The 16,793-nt window shown below is 42.0% G+C and overlaps 1 protein-coding gene across 6 annotated transcripts in view; it reads right to left on the bottom strand.

Moving 5' to 3' along the window:
- Nucleotides 1-16,793, bottom strand: part of Drosha (drosha ribonuclease III) — a 107,124-nt gene that overhangs the window by 74,114 nt on the left and 16,217 nt on the right. For all 6 annotated transcript variants that reach the window (XM_027401240.2, XM_027401241.2, XM_035440620.1 and 3 more), the window contains exons 10-12: nucleotides 16,084-16,164; nucleotides 8,702-8,788; nucleotides 6,100-6,186 (exon numbers count right to left, since the gene is read on the bottom strand). In XM_027401240.2, coding sequence (XP_027257041.1) covers nucleotides 6,100-6,186; nucleotides 8,702-8,788; nucleotides 16,084-16,164 — 255 coding nt within the window. The remainder of the gene's footprint in view (nucleotides 1-6,099; nucleotides 6,187-8,701; nucleotides 8,789-16,083; nucleotides 16,165-16,793) is intronic.

The following is a 16,793-nucleotide window of genomic DNA, read 5'->3' as shown; positions in this document are numbered from 1 at the left end:
GGGGGGGGGGGGGGGGGAAGAGCAGCTGTGGTAATAAGTACAACAAGAAAGTGTGTGTGTGTGTGTGTGTGTGTAGTAGCCAGGCCCTGGTCTAATGATTCACCATATTCACTCATCTAACAGTCACAGGTGTCCTAAAATGTTTGATCATTGTTCACTGGGAGGGAGGAAAACTAAGAGAACCTTCAGGCAGATGCCCTGCCTAAAGGAGCAGGGGGCTGGTAAAGTAGGAATTTTTATTCTAGACCCACCTCTTACCTACCCTGGAATGCATCCTCATTACCATTCTAATACCCAGAGAATGGAGAAACTGAAGGCTCAGCTGAACTAATCCACATCAGTCTTATCAGCCCAGTGTATCATCAGACACCAGCCTGATATCTAGACACAAGAGTTTTCCATAAATAGATTTCTGAATGAATAAAAGAATGAGGAAGGAGAGGGAGGAGGTTACTGAACTGGCTAGCTGGGCACAATAATTGAAACCAGAGGCCCTGGAGATGTGTTACACGGTCTTTCTGGCTTAGCAATCTGTCCATGAAACAATGTAATCACTTTTACAAACCACAGCTGTCAGGAAGAAACAAATTTTAATTCTCCCAGCAGAAGGGATAGTAAGAAAATAGAAAAATAGTCTTACAATGCCATCTACTGGAAATGAAGTTCAGCTCTTGGGTATTCTTTCTTTCTTTTTTAAATACAGTGGTTACTATCTTTAACTTTACTATGGGATTCATTTTCAACCTCTGGACATACTATGCCCCCAGTCCTCAGCTAACCAAAGCAATATGCTTAGTACACTATTATTTTCACAACCTACTTTAACCCCAAAGACATTTAAAATATTGGCACATGATTTAGCCTGGTTTTAAAATACCTGTTCTTTACTAACATTTTTATAAAGTTCATACTTTAGACTAAGCCAAAGGCCCTGGATTAAAAAGCAAGGATCTAGAGTCCAGTAAGATGGCGTAAACCCTGCAACCCTAAAGCTCCTGAGGCAGAGGTGGGAAGATGGTGAATCCCAAGCCAGCCTGGAAAACAAAGTGAGATGACCCCATCTCAAAAAACAAAAAAGAAAAAGGAAGTCAAGGATTTAGAAAAAGAATGCAAGTACAAAGAGAATATGACACAATTGTAAATACAAGTAAAAAACAAACATATGGAAAAGCATGAAAGATACAGGGAACATTTTATAATACCAGCGCTTGGGGGGATAGCTGAGGACAGCCTAGGCTAGACAGTAGGTTCTATGTCAGCTAAAGAAATACAAGAATGTACTCAAAAATGTTGAAAAACAAAACAAAACTAAGGGTACTAGAACACAGAGCAAAGGGACCTATGAAGTCATTTAGCTCTTCAGAAAGCACATGCACAGAAAGAAGCCAGAACACTGTCATGTTGTCCGAGGGCCAGGGTCTACTACTACATCCAACCTCTTTCAACTACATTCACAAAGGAGATTACCTTACACAGTTTACATTTCAGATGGATCCCAATGTAAATCATGGGAATGGCTTGGAGAGACACAAAGACCAGAGGACTAGGCTAGGCTACAGTCTAATACACCCATCCAGGTACCAAATAAAGCATGGCTAGAAATACAGACAAGTTTAAACATAGGGGACCTTACTGACCTCTGTCATGAGAGGAAAGGACTGAGAACAACTACTGGATATCTGGGCTTTTGTCACAAGGGAGATCACAATGGCACTAATGCAAATGCCGAAATTCATAAAGTTGTCCCCGCAAGTAACTCAAACCCAACATGAAGAGTTAGGTCACACAATGATTGAGTACCTGTCCTGGCTAGTTTTGTCAACTACAATTTAAGAGTCATTTGGGAAGAAGGTCTCTTAATTGAGAAAATATCTCCATAACATTTGCCTATAGACAAGTCTATAGTGTAATTTCTTGACTGATGAATGTGGGAGGGCCCAGCTCACTGAGGTTGGTTCTGCCCCTGGGCTGGTGGTCCTCTAAAAAAGCAGGCTCCACAAGCCATGAGGAGCAAGTGTACAGTAAGCAAGGATCCTCCATGGCCTCTGTATCGGTTCCTGCCTTAAGTTTCTGCTCTTTCTGACTCCTCTGGATGATGGACTACAAGCTGTAAAGTAAAACAAAACCCTTTCCTACTCAACTGGCTTTTGCTCAGGGTGTTTTATCACAGCAATAGAAACCCTAACTGAGGCAATGCCTGAGGGGACATTGTAGAGCGCATGCCAATAGACAACCTAAGAGTGCAGGGCAAGGCTCCTCATGACAACTGTTAAACCTCATGAGAGGGGAGCAAAAAACCAAGGCTGCTGTTGAATCATTCAGCAAGAGTGTACATAGGAGGAAAGAATGAGAGCTCTGCGAGTACACAGAAGGCAGGAAGAGGAAGAGCAGGAATGAGACCTTTCCTCCTTCCTAGCCCGTGTGGGAGGACTGCAGAAAGATGTGTGGGAGAACTGCAGAAAGATACAAACAGAATTGTCTCCACCTTGCAGCAAAACCCACTTTAAGGCACTCCTCAGGACACGCTTCCATCCTCATTACCAGAGGCCTTCTGGGAGACATCACTCCATACCAGCTCACAGCCTCGTGTCTTTCTAAGACTTGAAGAGAACTTATCCTCTCTCTATACATTGCTCCACCAAGAAACCAGCACTTCTAAAGTCACTAGAGCAGTTTCCATCAAGCCACAAACTAACACAACCCCCTAGCGCTTCCTAAAACAGGCTTGATCACTTAGAAGTATTCAGTACTGCATGCTGATGCTAATTCCTAACCCATAATAACACAATCAATTCATTAATAGCCCCCAAAACCTATACATTCAATCAATACTTCTAGTGAATGAATGACCAAATGAATCTTCAGTGATCAGAAAATGGAAAACTGACCAAGTTCTTGATCACAGAATGAACAGGGGTTTTCTCGGGCATGTAAGAATGTTACGTGACACTGCGCGATGAATGCTCCTTTTACATCATCAAAGCCACAAACAACATCAGGTATTATAAGGAACCACAAGTGTACTACATGACAGGATAAAATCCATCCAGAATGCTACACTTAGCCAACAAAGCTTTTAATCCACTTCAGTTCAAGACCTTAGGATTACCTGCCAGAGCTAGCTCTGGTCAAGAGTCCATGTGACCGTCACTTCTAGGCCCTTCCTGCTGATGGGCTCACTGTAAGAAATGAATCAGGTTTGTAATGCAGTTTAAAAACCTTCTGGGAGTCTATTTCAAATTCAAGAGATCTTTGATGGCTCTAGCTCTGTGAACTTTAAAATCTTCAACTGAAAATTCAATTGCTATTATCAACATCACTCACAAAAATGACAGGGCTCATCATTACGAACTAAAGTTCTCAAGTTTTTAAAGAAATTTAGTATTTATATAAAATATATGCGGAGGTCAGGGATTTTGTTTCTTGGTTTCATCTTGTTTAACACAATGAAAACTGACAAATTTAGTATAATTTCCTCTTAATGCCAAACTTTGTGCTGGGAAACTTTTAAAAAATTATCCTTTAAAAAAATCACATTTTTTACTCACTTTTGCTGCACAACAAAAACTGCTGTAGAAAAGTAAACACATATTTCAAGGCCAATCTGGACCATATAGCAAGATCTGTCTCACAAAAAAAACAAAAACAAAATAAAAAATCCTATTTTTAAACCTAAGTCAGTGACTGAAGGACGATTCCCAATGAAGACCTACAATCAGTCCCCAACACCCATGGCAGGCAGCTCACAACCTCTCATAACTCTATGTCCAGGTGATCTAATACCTGTAGCCTCCATGAGCACCTGCACTCCCATGTACACATAGACACACAGATACACAAAATTAAAATCAAAAATAAATCCTTCTTTTGGAAAAAAAAGGTCTGACTTTTAGTAAAATCCTAAGCATAGCTATCATTAATAAAGCTCAAGGAATCACCAGTCCAACGTAAAATAAAAAATAAAACAGAATGAAAATATTCAAACTCATCTGTCTGATATCTTTCCTAAAATGAGAGGTGCCAATATTTATTATGCACAATTACTATGATAAGCACTTGCCATGTGCCAGTGCATTTATCCTTCACAAAAATGTGTAGCCTAACACAACTAGTACCCCATCCGCAGATGACAAAACCAAAGCATACAGAGTTTAGAGTCAGACCACAGAGTCAGCAAGTGGAGTTCACTACAGATCCAGACTGGTATCTATCTATGACACCACAGTTTGTCGTCTCTGATTAAGATGATCCTAAAGTCAAAGTGAGAACTACATGACTTCTAGGGGATTGAGAGGTAAGGTGATAGATAAGCTTAAGGATTTTCATGCCAACAAAATTGGTATTTGCAAGTGGAGGTTAGTAGACTACAGATTAAAGGCCAGTAAGTCTCTACAACTGAAATCTGGTGGACAAAGAATTTGACTGTCTGAGACACATAAACACAAGCAAGGAAACCACTGAAACTCTCAAAATTTCTAGTATCTTACATGACATGAAAGTAAAAGGGGAAATATGGAGGGAAGAGTTCTCAAGCCAGAGCATTAATAAGTAATATGGGGAGACAAAATATTGCATATCTTCTGATACTAAGCATCTGGGTTCAGAGGCTGGAGAGATGGCTCAGGAGCACTGGGTGCTCTTCCAGAGGATGCATGTTCAATTCCCAGCAACCACATGGTAGCTCAAAACCATCTATAATGAGATCTGGTGTCCTCTTCTGGAGTGCAGACATACATGCAGACAGAACACTGTATGCATAATAAATAGGTAAATCCTCTAAAAAAAAGAATCTGAGTTCATAGACGAACAGACACACAGATAGATGGAGATGTGCATATGTGACATGAAGGCAGAAGAGGACTAGCTGGGGAAAGAGAAAGGAACTAACAGTTCTCTTTGGGGAGAAGAAGGAGAAAGGGTAGTGCAGGACAAATATGAGAATGCTACAACATTATAAGCATATGAAAATATCATATGGAAACTTATGATTTGTATATTTATAGTATAATCATCTTCTAAAAGAAAATTCTCCAAAAAGAAACCAGGCACAGTTGTGTAAGCCTCCACCCTTGAGCAGACTAAGGAGGGAAGATTCTGAGCTCAAAGACCCTGAGGTATGCAAGTTCCAGGCCAGCCTGAGCTACTTAGTGAGACTTTGTCTCAAAAATCCAAAGTTAAAAAAAAAAAAAAAAATTTCCATAGGGCTATAATATATTGTAAAATAAGGAAAATACAAAAACACTGTTAAGTTAGTATCACTACCTAGAGTCACACCTACTTAATAAAGTAAAAAAGAATGGAGGATAGAAGCAAGGTAGGATCAAGATTTGAACCTCAGCCTCTGAAGGAAAAATTCATGTTCCAAGTAAGCAATACTAAGATGACTTTCCAACTGCAGGCAAGCAACACATGGGAACTCTAGCTTACTAGGTTTCCAGGACACTGGCCCAGCTAAAGCACTGCCATGCTCTTCTAGCACTGCCACAGCAGTTCAACTGTTCAACCTGAAGACAAGGTAAGCAGGGCAATTCCAGGCCCACCAACCTCAAATCAGGTCAATTCTGATGCCCAGACACAGAGCATCCATTTCAACGAATTCCCAGAAAAGCATCCCTGATACTCATACAAATATCGCAAATCCTTGGTCAGACCAAGTCTCTGAACACAGGGACAGTCCCAGGATTCAAAAGCAGAAACCATGTGAGGTCACTTGGGGCTTAGTGTCCTGAACAAGTCATATATTAGCTTTTCCTTAAAGCTTCCAACTTTCCTTTGAAGGACAACCAACCCAAAAATAGCTTCTCACATCACTCCACCGTTTATCCTCCCTTTTCAATTTTTCACACTCTCAAAATGTTATTCTAACATGTTTGCTTACACCATTTAGTGTAGCCCAAACCTGTGACTCATTAGTAGACTCACAGTCCCACCTGACACACTGCTGCAGCCAGCCTACAGTTCTCAGAGGTGGAATAGAGAGTAACTGTTATGAACACATAAAGGGAAAATATTTTGATTTGGGGGAAGGAAAGATGAAGGAAAGGCAGGGGAGGCAGAAAGTGCAAGGAAGGAAAGAGGAGCCAATTGGCACTTACTTACATTGGTCAGAGGCGCATGTGCAAACATAGAAAATCCTTCAAAGATGTACTCATGATCATCATATTCTATAACTGTTGGTCTGTCAGTCTAAAAGTAAACAAGAACACAAAACAGGATTTAAATTAATGATATCATTTGCATATTCAGGAATCTACCCAGACACAAACTAACTCAAAGCAAAAACAAAAGCAACTTTGCAGGCTCAACATTTTTCCAAGTATCAGGAAATACACACAAAAAATTAATTGTAAATGGAATTCTCTGCCTTGATGAAATTCTTTTGACTTCAGATGTTATGTAGCATACTATATATTTAAATAACCAATGATGCTTATTATGTACACCATAGAGAAAATTAAAGGCTATACATAGCTTCAATTTCTAGAAATTTATTTTATTTAATCCCATAACATGACCAGTTCTACTTTACTGAACTGTATTTCTGAATGGATAGACTGTTCAGACACAACAAAAGGGAGGTTTCTGAGGGCCTAGAAGTGCTGGAAGCTCAAGCCTGCAGCTGCATCCCCACCCTCCCCAAGGAAAAGACAGCCCACCAAACATTGCAGTAGGGTACAGACTACACAATGCCAAAGACTTTAATTACCTAAAAACAGAAACTGTAATTACATGATGTAAATGTCAATCTACCATGAGAGACTCTCTTCCTTATGTCATTCTTAACAACCAATCCTTTTGATATTAAGTGCCAAATGTGAAGCAAATTATAAAGATTGGTAGCCTAAAAGATACTTCTTACCTAGGTACTAAACATCATTATTTCACAAATTACATATATATAAGAACCAGGAAGAACTAAAGATTATCCACATACACATCATTTCTTTTGTCAACATAACTGTCACTTTCTATCTGAGTGACTCAAGGAGACTAAATTAAATATAATAAGATTCTGATGAAACAGGATTAATAATGAATGGTACAACAACTGTGAACAATAGGCTGGTCCTTGGAGTGCTAAACATGGTTACCATATAAGCCAGCATCTCAAGTATATACCCAAAATATATCAAACATATTCACACAAATACACTTGATTAAAATGTAATAAAAATACAATTATATTACTTCCCCTTTCCCCGTCATCTCCCCCATCCTTCACACATCCAATTTTATTTTATATGCATGTCTGTATACCATTTGCATGCTTAAGTGCCTACGGAAGCTAGAAAAGGGAATCAGATCCTTGGGAACTGGAATTACAGATGGTTGTGATTTGTTATGTGGGTGCTGCAAATCAAATGAGGGTCTTCTAGAAGAGTAGCAAGTGCCCTAAACTGCTGAGCCACGTCCTTGTCACATACAAATATTACTATCAGCATCTGTATCATATAAATACAATAGCAAACAATGGAAACAACCAAAAGTCCATCAACTTAAATGAACAAATGAAACCTGCTGTGGCTACATACACACACACATCCACACACACGCAAATGAACTCTATAAGAGGATAGATAGTACTTGTCCGTAAAAAGAAACTAAAGGATGTTGGCTGCATGGCTCTATGGTAAGAATGCCTGCTTCGCATACAAAAGTCCCTAGGTTGAAGAAAAGGAAGTGAAGTACTGATACACGCCACAACAAGGGCAAATCTTTAAAAAATTACTCTAAGTAAGAGACATGGAAAAAGCAGCTACCATATGGTGTCTATGAAACATCTAGGCTGGGCAAGTCCATAGACACACACCACCTAAAAGATATAAAGTTTCTTTTAGGATAAGAAAAATGTTCTAAAGTTAGATTGTGGTGATGGTTTTACAAGTCTGTAATTATGCTAAACATCATGAATTACACAATTTAAATGGGTAAAGCTGATGACACAAGAAGTATAGCTAAGTAAAGTTATTAAAATATGTAATTATGAATAATTTTGAAATCAAGACTTCTCAATGTATATAACCAGAATTAACAAATTTCATAATGTAAAAGGCAACGCAGCACAGCATGGCATACACACATGTACACTGGAGCAGACTCCCTGGCTTCTAAAACCTCCATACTACTTAGTACCTGAGCAAACTACTCAGCCTCATGTATAAAATATGAACTAATGTCCCAAGTGGGTAGCATGGATAATATGTATACAGATGTGATTGTGAAAATTAAATTAACCATGCTAACCACTTAGAATGGTACCTAGAACACAGTACATACCATATCATCATACTGTCATATTATATACATTGACTTTTCTGATTTAGTCACAAGACAATAGCTGCCCACTGACTTGTCAAACGCAGAAATACCCTACTTTATGTTTCCCACTCATTACTGCAATAACAGCTTCATAATTCACTGGCTACTATAAACTTGGTTATTGCATGGTACCAATACAAATACAAAAGACATAATAAAATGGTGGGAGAAGAAAGCTGAAATAAACATCATGATAAAGCCAAATTTCATCTACACAGTGATTTTAAAAATAAAAATGAAGTAAGAATTGAATCAGAAGCCAGTGTGATGTGCTTTGCAAATGAGGTGGTAGGAGAAATACTATAAGTTAGAGGCCAGCCTGGGCTACATAGTTAAGTTCTAGGCCATCCTAGGCTACAGTGTGATTTCATTAATAACTTACTAAAAAGTTGGTAGGAGGGGAGACGGTAATCCGGTAGTGAAAAAGTCGTCCAGCGTTGTTAGTCATGGGACGACAGGGCTTGATTGCCTGGAGGAACAAAATGAAAACATTTTACAAATTAAGCAGAAAATAGTTTTCTTTTAAAATACCCTATACTGCCAGTTTCACATCTGACAACTGCTTTTATGTGTGTTCCTTCACAGTCTAGTCACTTTGTTATGTATTAGCTAAATGAACAAAAAGATGTGGCTAGTCGCCCATTCTCAACCTTCCCCACATGCACTATTGAACTGGGGATCTGGTGTTCTGTGAGACCGGAAGTGTCTGTGGGTTTTATGTCCTCCACCACATACATGATCTTAGTGAATGGGTATCTGTCATCAGTTGGGTACGGGGGGACATGGCTAGACCCCCCAGTACACATAGCAGGACCGGTTATTGGTAGAATCCCATTCTATTCAGTAGAAGAAAATACGTAAATGACTGCAGCATCCAGGAGGGTTTGGAAGGACTCATGAGGCTTGCCATCCAGAAGCCTATTTGGGAGCCCTATTAGTCATAACTACCAGTAGAGACTGCTCTAATTCCTCTGCAAACAGCTGCCCTGTATCTTTTCATGAGCCTGCAAAGGCCCCAACAGTAGTGCTAAGTAGATGGACTACTGTTGCTGTGAATTCCTTGCCCTTTCCAGGGCACAAAGGTCCAAAGGAGCCTACTTAACTCTAGAAGCTATGCCATCAGAGCCATAGGATCTTTAGCCAGTGACGGGGTACCCTTTAAAAACTGTAAAATATCTGATCCTGGGTGACCCGATGAGGGCTTTCCCAACGTGCTCTTGTCCCATGGAAATAACCCTTGCAAACCTCCTTTGGGACGTGTCTGAATGTCTTACTAGTCCCCTTCCTTCCTCACTTTAAGACTGTAATGTGAGGAGGCTTGTGCTAGGGTGCAGTATGTACCAGGCCACTCGGAGCTACTGCAGCAGAGATAGGAATGTGTGTATATGCCCTGCCGGGGTAAGCCTTGTTTACAGTAACAGTCTCACTTTAGTGATCAGCTACCAGCTGTTGTATTCTTGGCCTGGGAATTGCAGACTGCATCTTTTGGGCACAAACGTAATGCACCGACACCAGGGGCATACCTCTATGTGGACTCAGTGGTGTCTGGGTGCATGCTTTTTCATCTGAGCCAATTATGTATGTGGCAGCTGGTTTCTTAACCATATCCTACTTAGTGAATAAGAACCTCTCATTCAGCAGAAACACGGTACAGATCACAGATGGGGCTCCTAATCAGTCAAGCATAGTACTGCAACTCTGAGGGGCACCTGGGAGACTTGAGCATACTGTCAGGTTATGTTTGTACCGAAAGAACATATGTATGCCAGGGCATACATATATGATACCTGTGCCCAGCTGCAATAGCTGTGTGTGGCATAGGAAGTACTGCCCCAACAGCCTCTGGTGGGCACCACGGGGGCATGGCACTCTCCATGGAAGGCCATGCTCCTAGTGGGACAGAGTATGGGTGAGGTTTACTGATTCCTTGGGCTCTGCTGGGCCCATCAGCAGAGACTCATCTAGATCCCCGACTGACAAACTCCACATGTACTTTCTGCAGATATGCTTTTCCTTAGCCCTCTTGTACAGCGGCATCACGATGCTAAGACCTTTGAGAAACAGCCACACTCCTACAGCAGGAACCAGAGACACACCATCTGGCAGTCAGCTCTGCAAACCAGGAGCACACTTCCTACCCACAGCATCCAGACCATCCTCCTGCCAATCACCCACCAAAGAGGGGGCCCAGAGAGGTCTTAAGAATCATTTTGCCATATTGTGCCTGGTATCAATTTCCATAGCAGAGACGGGAAGTACATGTAGAGAAGAGCCGAAGCAGGTCACAAAGGAGAACAAAGCGACCACACCAGCTGTGGAGCATTCCAAATTTCTCAGTCAGATCCAGTCACATTCACTCTCATGATTCTCCCAAAGTAATTAGTGTGATGCTTCTCTTGTAAGAATTCCACTCGAATCTCTAGCTATCATGCTCAGGACTCTTGGGTAGTCCCAGTTAATCAGCCCCTAGGACTCTCATTTCCCCATCATTTCAAGTCATATCAACTCTTAGGCACTGCCCACCACTCAGCCAGTTTATCCTGGCAACTCTATCACACAACACATAGCCAAAGTGAGTCAGATACATTGGACAAATGACTGACCAGAAGAGTCCCTACACAAAACTGCTCTTGGAATTTGGGACATACGTCCTGCTTTCTTGTACCTGTGTTTAGCCTGAGCAGTTACAGGGTGTTGCTTGACTGAGGGAGTTTAAGCTCTTTGAAAGGATTGAGCAAAGGTTTAAGAAAGCTGCATTTGTGCTGAGGGAGTGAGGCTCTTGGAGATCCAGACCTGAGCTGAATCACACCAACCTTGCATCTGAGACACCTCAGCTCAGCTTCTAGAGAATCTAAGATGTAACAGATGGTATCAGGAACAAATAAGCTAAGGAAATAAGAATGAAGATGGCATCTTAGAGCTGAAACACTAGCCAACTAGCAAAGAGTCCCTACCACTGGTGGTAAGTGTAGTACAGATGATCCCTGGCATCAGGTGGCCAGACAATTACCGTTTTTTGGACTTTGAGAAATGGGAGGCTGCGCCATAGGGAGAGCTGGCACAACACACAAGGTATTTAGGGCAACAGACGGCATGGGTGGGGTCTACAAGAGAAAGGGTCAGGGATCTTGGGAATGGATGGCACTCGTTAAGTACCATATTCTCTACAATGGTCTCAGTCCTTGGTCTACCATGAAATCACCTGGCTTATTAACTCTCAGCATACTTCCCCCTGGCAGCTGGTGGGGCTGACAGTATAAATTTCCAACAAGCTCCAGATTAAGCTGATATTAATTTGAAGACTTCAATGTGAGAACTACTGCTCTAAAGAAACATAATGGCAGAGGAGGAGAGATATGAAAGCCAGAGGGCTTCTTGAAGATCCAAAAAGAACTTCCCACCACTTGGAGTGAGACCTCAGAAAAAGTTAGGAGCAAGCCAGAGCTTACTTGTGAAACAGCCATAATTCAAGTACAACTGACAACCATCCAAGGTAGATCTGTTATGCCAAGGTCAGGGCCCTGGAAACCCGGGACAGGGACATTTAGATTTTAACTCCCCAGACTCCTCTGAACCTCTGATTCTACAGAGATGGCACACCCCTCCCTGTTTAGATCAATCACTCACCTGTACCAGAAGACAATGGAAGATCCTGCCAGACAGCAATGCCCACCATACCTTAGCCCACATACAATACTCAATCAATCAGCCTCCTTGCCAACAGACCTATAATGAGTTACTTCACAGCATAACCCAGTTGTCTAGGTGTTTGGAAGAAAGAACTCTCTTCCCAAAGGAGCTATAAGAGATAGACAGTGTGTCCCAGCAGGGAGTCTGCAAAGGGCCAGATGGGGAGAATGCTTCAGGTTAAGGAAGAGTTTGTAGACTTGGGAGAATTAGGGATATAAAACCAGGAGATACTGGAGTTTCCTACGAGGGTAGATCTAAGATGCAATGGTGCATCTAAGTCATGCTGAAAGTCCCAAAGTGCCCAGCCAAATGTTGAAGGAAAGAAGTGGGCATGCTGGGATGGAGGTAGCAATATGCAGATAATCCCCCAAAGGACACACAAAAACAAATGTGCCATTGCAGAGTACTGCATCTCCAAGATTAGTAGTGGCCTCCTCTGTCAGCCAGGATGGACCAAAGGACAAGTGGTTGGAGTCTGTCAAGAACAACAGGGATGACAGAATCTGGAAACTAAGCCAACAGAAGCCACATCCCATAATTATCATTATAACTAGTACCAGCCAAGAAGGGCTGCACCATGGAAACAGTTAACAGAACATGCTGTCACAGTGTACAAAATAATGAGCAATCAACAGGAGTACTGTGCAGTTTGTACAAGCAGAAGAACTCAAGGATAACCAAGAGGCTAAAGGCAAGTACTCCACCGAACAGTCATACTATCTCCTGACCAGTTCCAAGCTTGATCAAGATTTTTAGACTGAAATCCATTGGCTGGAAAGTAATCAGATTCCAGAAGGAAAGATCCTGAACATTGTAATGACTACAACTGGTGTTGAGTACCCTATCCTTCCTCAACGGGTCCGATGGCTATTTCCATGGGACTCTGTACAAAGTGGAAAAGGGATGAGTACTGGACACAGTAACCAAATAATTATCGATACTATAGGGAAAGGATGAGTTATCCTTGCACCCAGTAAGAGTGGGTGATGATGTAATATGAAGCAATGTTGGCCATGTCTGGTTTAGTAAATCTACCTCAGATCTACCCAGCCATCATTTTGTGGGCTGTTGACTGCTCATTGGAACTGACATAACTTGGCATAGGAAACTATTTCCCCACACAGGGTCCTAATGTGAAGAGAGACCATATTAGCATGACCAGGCAACCATTCCTCCAACCCAAGTACTAAAAACAATCCTGCATTACATGACATTACATGCCATCCTTAAGGCTCACAGAGGTGCTGGTACTATTGAATTCACCAGTGTAGCCCTTAAGGATCCTGGGGGATGACAGTAGGCATGGTCTCTCCCACACAGCTGTTCTGATGGCAGCTGATACACCAAGTACTATAGCTCAATGAGACATTCACCAAACTCTATGACAACTCATTCAGTCAACATGTTTGTCTCCATCCCAATCAGAAATGAGGACTGGAATTTCTCACAATTTCTCTCTTCATTACATCTCCATCCAAATATTCATAAAGGTCCTAACTGTCCAGACATTCTACAGATTAAACTTCTCCATTATCTCTGTAGAATCATGTTAACCACTCTAGAAACCATAATAAAGACATATGTACTACAGAGGATCAGAGAAAAACCCCACAAAGGTTCAAGAACCTACCACAGTCAACACTGTTAAGTGAGTCCAGTCATTTATAGACCACCAAGACATCAGCTCCAAAGTAAAAGATACATTATTCTACCATCCACTTCCTACAATGAAGAAAGACGCATAACATCTGAACCTTCTCTACAGGTTCACAGGACAGCCAAAACCCACACCCACCAAGAGTGCTCTGGCCAGTTACACAGTGGCTCAAAATGCTACAGATCAACTAGGGCCCCAGTAAGATACCTTAGCAAGTCTAGGCATAGACAAACACTCCTGCTGCCATGACCAACAATTCAGCAGATCCCACAGCAGGGTCAGGAAAAGGTGCCAAAAGGAATTCATGGCAGACCACACTGGAGAATCATAATGCTGGCCCCTGGACCCAGGCCAGGTCATCTGAAGCAAAGAATTACATGCCTTGGGGGTATGCAGGCGGTGGTGGTATAAGTGGAGTGTACCTGATTAGTATGGAAGGCCTGGCTTTAGGACGACACCAATCAATATGTGTCCAGACCTGCCTGTCATAAACATGGATTCTGTCAATCCCAACAAGCAATTAGGCTGAGTGGCACAGGCAACAACCCATCCCAAAGGAGGGTGGCACATTCAGAATCAAACACACAATAGGATCAAGGGTCAGACAAGCTGTCTGGCAGATGGCCCAGATCCCTACTGGCTTCAACACTGTAGCATCAGCCATCCTCTCTTCTCAGCTGGTGAGTAATGATGCAATGGTGAAGGTGGAGTAAAAAGCTCAGGCCTGGTTTACAATCAGGTTAATTTAGAATGTGTATGCAAAAGAAAAACTGCATCTCAGACTTGTTCTGGGATAACTTTGAAAGACACCAATGAGGGAGAAAGCTCTCCAGTAAACAGTTCCAACAGCGTTCCTGAACAGGTACTCTAAATGGAAAAGGAAGTAGCCTGAAGATGCCCACAAGGTAAAAGACCAAAGGATCAAGAATGAAAAGGTATTGGGAGAGACTTGGAACTGGGTTGGTGGGAGGGACTTAATGACTTTACATCAGTATGGTGACCATCAGAGCAGCTATTATGGCACCAAACAAACAAAATGACTAGAGCAGTCATGTCTGTCCCCACATCACCTTGGAGATGACAGGGTGGGCACATGAGTGAAGTGACCACAGTAACGAGAGGAGGCTTTGCATGACCCCAACAGCACAGGCCTCACTTAACAAGAAAGAAGCCAGCTAAGCTAACCTTATGCTAGTGACCATCTATCCAAATGGCCAGGTACAACTGGCCCCACTCCTTGAGAACAACCTCCTATCATTAGCAAGTTGATTGCCTAGGCCCCTTCTATCTGTACAAGTAGAATATAGCCCAAAGCATACAGCTGATACCACAGCCCACTCAGACTCCCATCCCAGAAAAGCCTGTTGCCTAGCTATAGGGAATGCAGTCGGCATGCAGGTTGCAGCTGTTGGTCACCCCCAGCTACAAAGCCTCCTCTCCTGTGCCTCCTGAAAGGGCTGCTCTGGAGATGAGAGCATATGATGGTATAAAGGCCATTCCAGCCAAACAAAAGGAAATTCTGTCAAGATGGCTTGGTCAGGCCCACAGAGCAAATGAACCATCCCCCTCTACTCTTGCCCGGACTCCTCTTCTCAGACACTGATCCCCAGCAGCAAGTCAGAACACCCTACCTGAGGCACAGGGACAGATGCTCACAGATGAAACCCTGCCAAACTCCTCACTACACTCACTGACCTCAGAACATAACTAAATAAATAATCAGGTGGTCTTATAGCTTTATTAGAGTCTCAAGCTAGTTTTAAATAGAAATTAAGAACTTACATATTCTATGTGTAGGTAAAATGTGTTGAATCATAAAATGGTAATCCTGGGCTTAATGAAAATAACTTATGAAACTGAAAGACAGTGAGGAGAAAAAAAAAAAAAAAAAAAAAAACCATAGCAAACTAATCAAGAGAGTAGTTACAAGTGGCTACATAGGAAATGTGTTCTCTCCCTTCAGTCAAGCTTAGGGTTCCTGAGAAGCCAAGGCTGGACTATATTGTCAATGGGAACTCAACAGTTGGTAGAGACAAGGATCCTGACAAGTACTGCAGTGAAGATGAAGCACCTGCAGGTCCCCAGGGGAGGAGAACATGACTTGAATAAAAACATTCATAACCACCGATGGAAACAGGACACTAATGCTAGTGTGTCCAGTTCCAGAACACTTAATAACAACACAGATGACATACATGAACCTTCCAACCTCTTTTTAGTTTCCTTGACAACAGTCTGTAGTGTACTCAAAGCCCAAATATCTTCCCTCTATAACTGTCAGTAACAGAGCCTCTAACAGGGAACATGAGAAGATTACTTGGACGACATTATTTCATTTAATGGGAAAAGAATAACAATGGCATCTGTCTACTTGGGACTCCTTGGTGCTTGCACAAATCATAACCCAAGCCAATTACCTCTTCTCCAGGATAGATGCTGTGCCGAATTCCTGTGCGTCTGGCTTTGGCGCTGCATTTGCAAAGTGGCCCATCATTCATCTGTCAGAAACAGAAAGCAATTCAGTTTTATTGTGGGGTGGGGGGAAATCCACACGAGGGAGGCACAATGATGCCTCAGAAACTGTGAGGTTTAATGTCATGAGTACTGAGGCCCTGAAGAGGCTGTCATGGTTGGAAGATGAAACGGATGTTCCAAAACTAATAAAGGTGCAAACTGTCTGTAATATATGATAAAGGGAAACCATATGACAACACTGGAATCCCAAGTTATTTGTGCAGCCAGGCAGGAAATATCAGTGTCAGTACGCTGTTCACCCTCACAGTCTGCAGCACTATCCTTTTTCTTATTTCAGGGAAAATGACTCTACACACAGAGAGGCAAATGTACGTCATATCCTAAAGGTACACACAGGCTGCTTTGAAGGTGGCCTGCAGATTAAATGTTCTAAAAACTAAAATATGTATGAAGCACGGGGGTGGGGGTGTCCAGTAGAATAAAAAAAAAAAAAAAAAAAAAAAAAACTTTGAATGCTAGACAGCTTAAAATATACCCTCTTCCACCTTGTTTCACTTGACTCTGTACGTGAAAAATGTTGAACACCTCTCAGGACAGTAAGTACCAAGCAAAAGAGGATAAGTAGCAGAGTAGTACACTTAGATTTGGGAAG

This window comes from Cricetulus griseus, chromosome 2 (assembly GCF_003668045.3).
Source record: "Cricetulus griseus strain 17A/GY chromosome 2, alternate assembly CriGri-PICRH-1.0, whole genome shotgun sequence".
NCBI lineage: Eukaryota > Metazoa > Chordata > Mammalia > Rodentia > Cricetidae > Cricetulus > Cricetulus griseus.
Note: the sequence above shows the minus strand (reverse complement) of the source record. Positions and strands in the feature narration are given on the sequence as shown.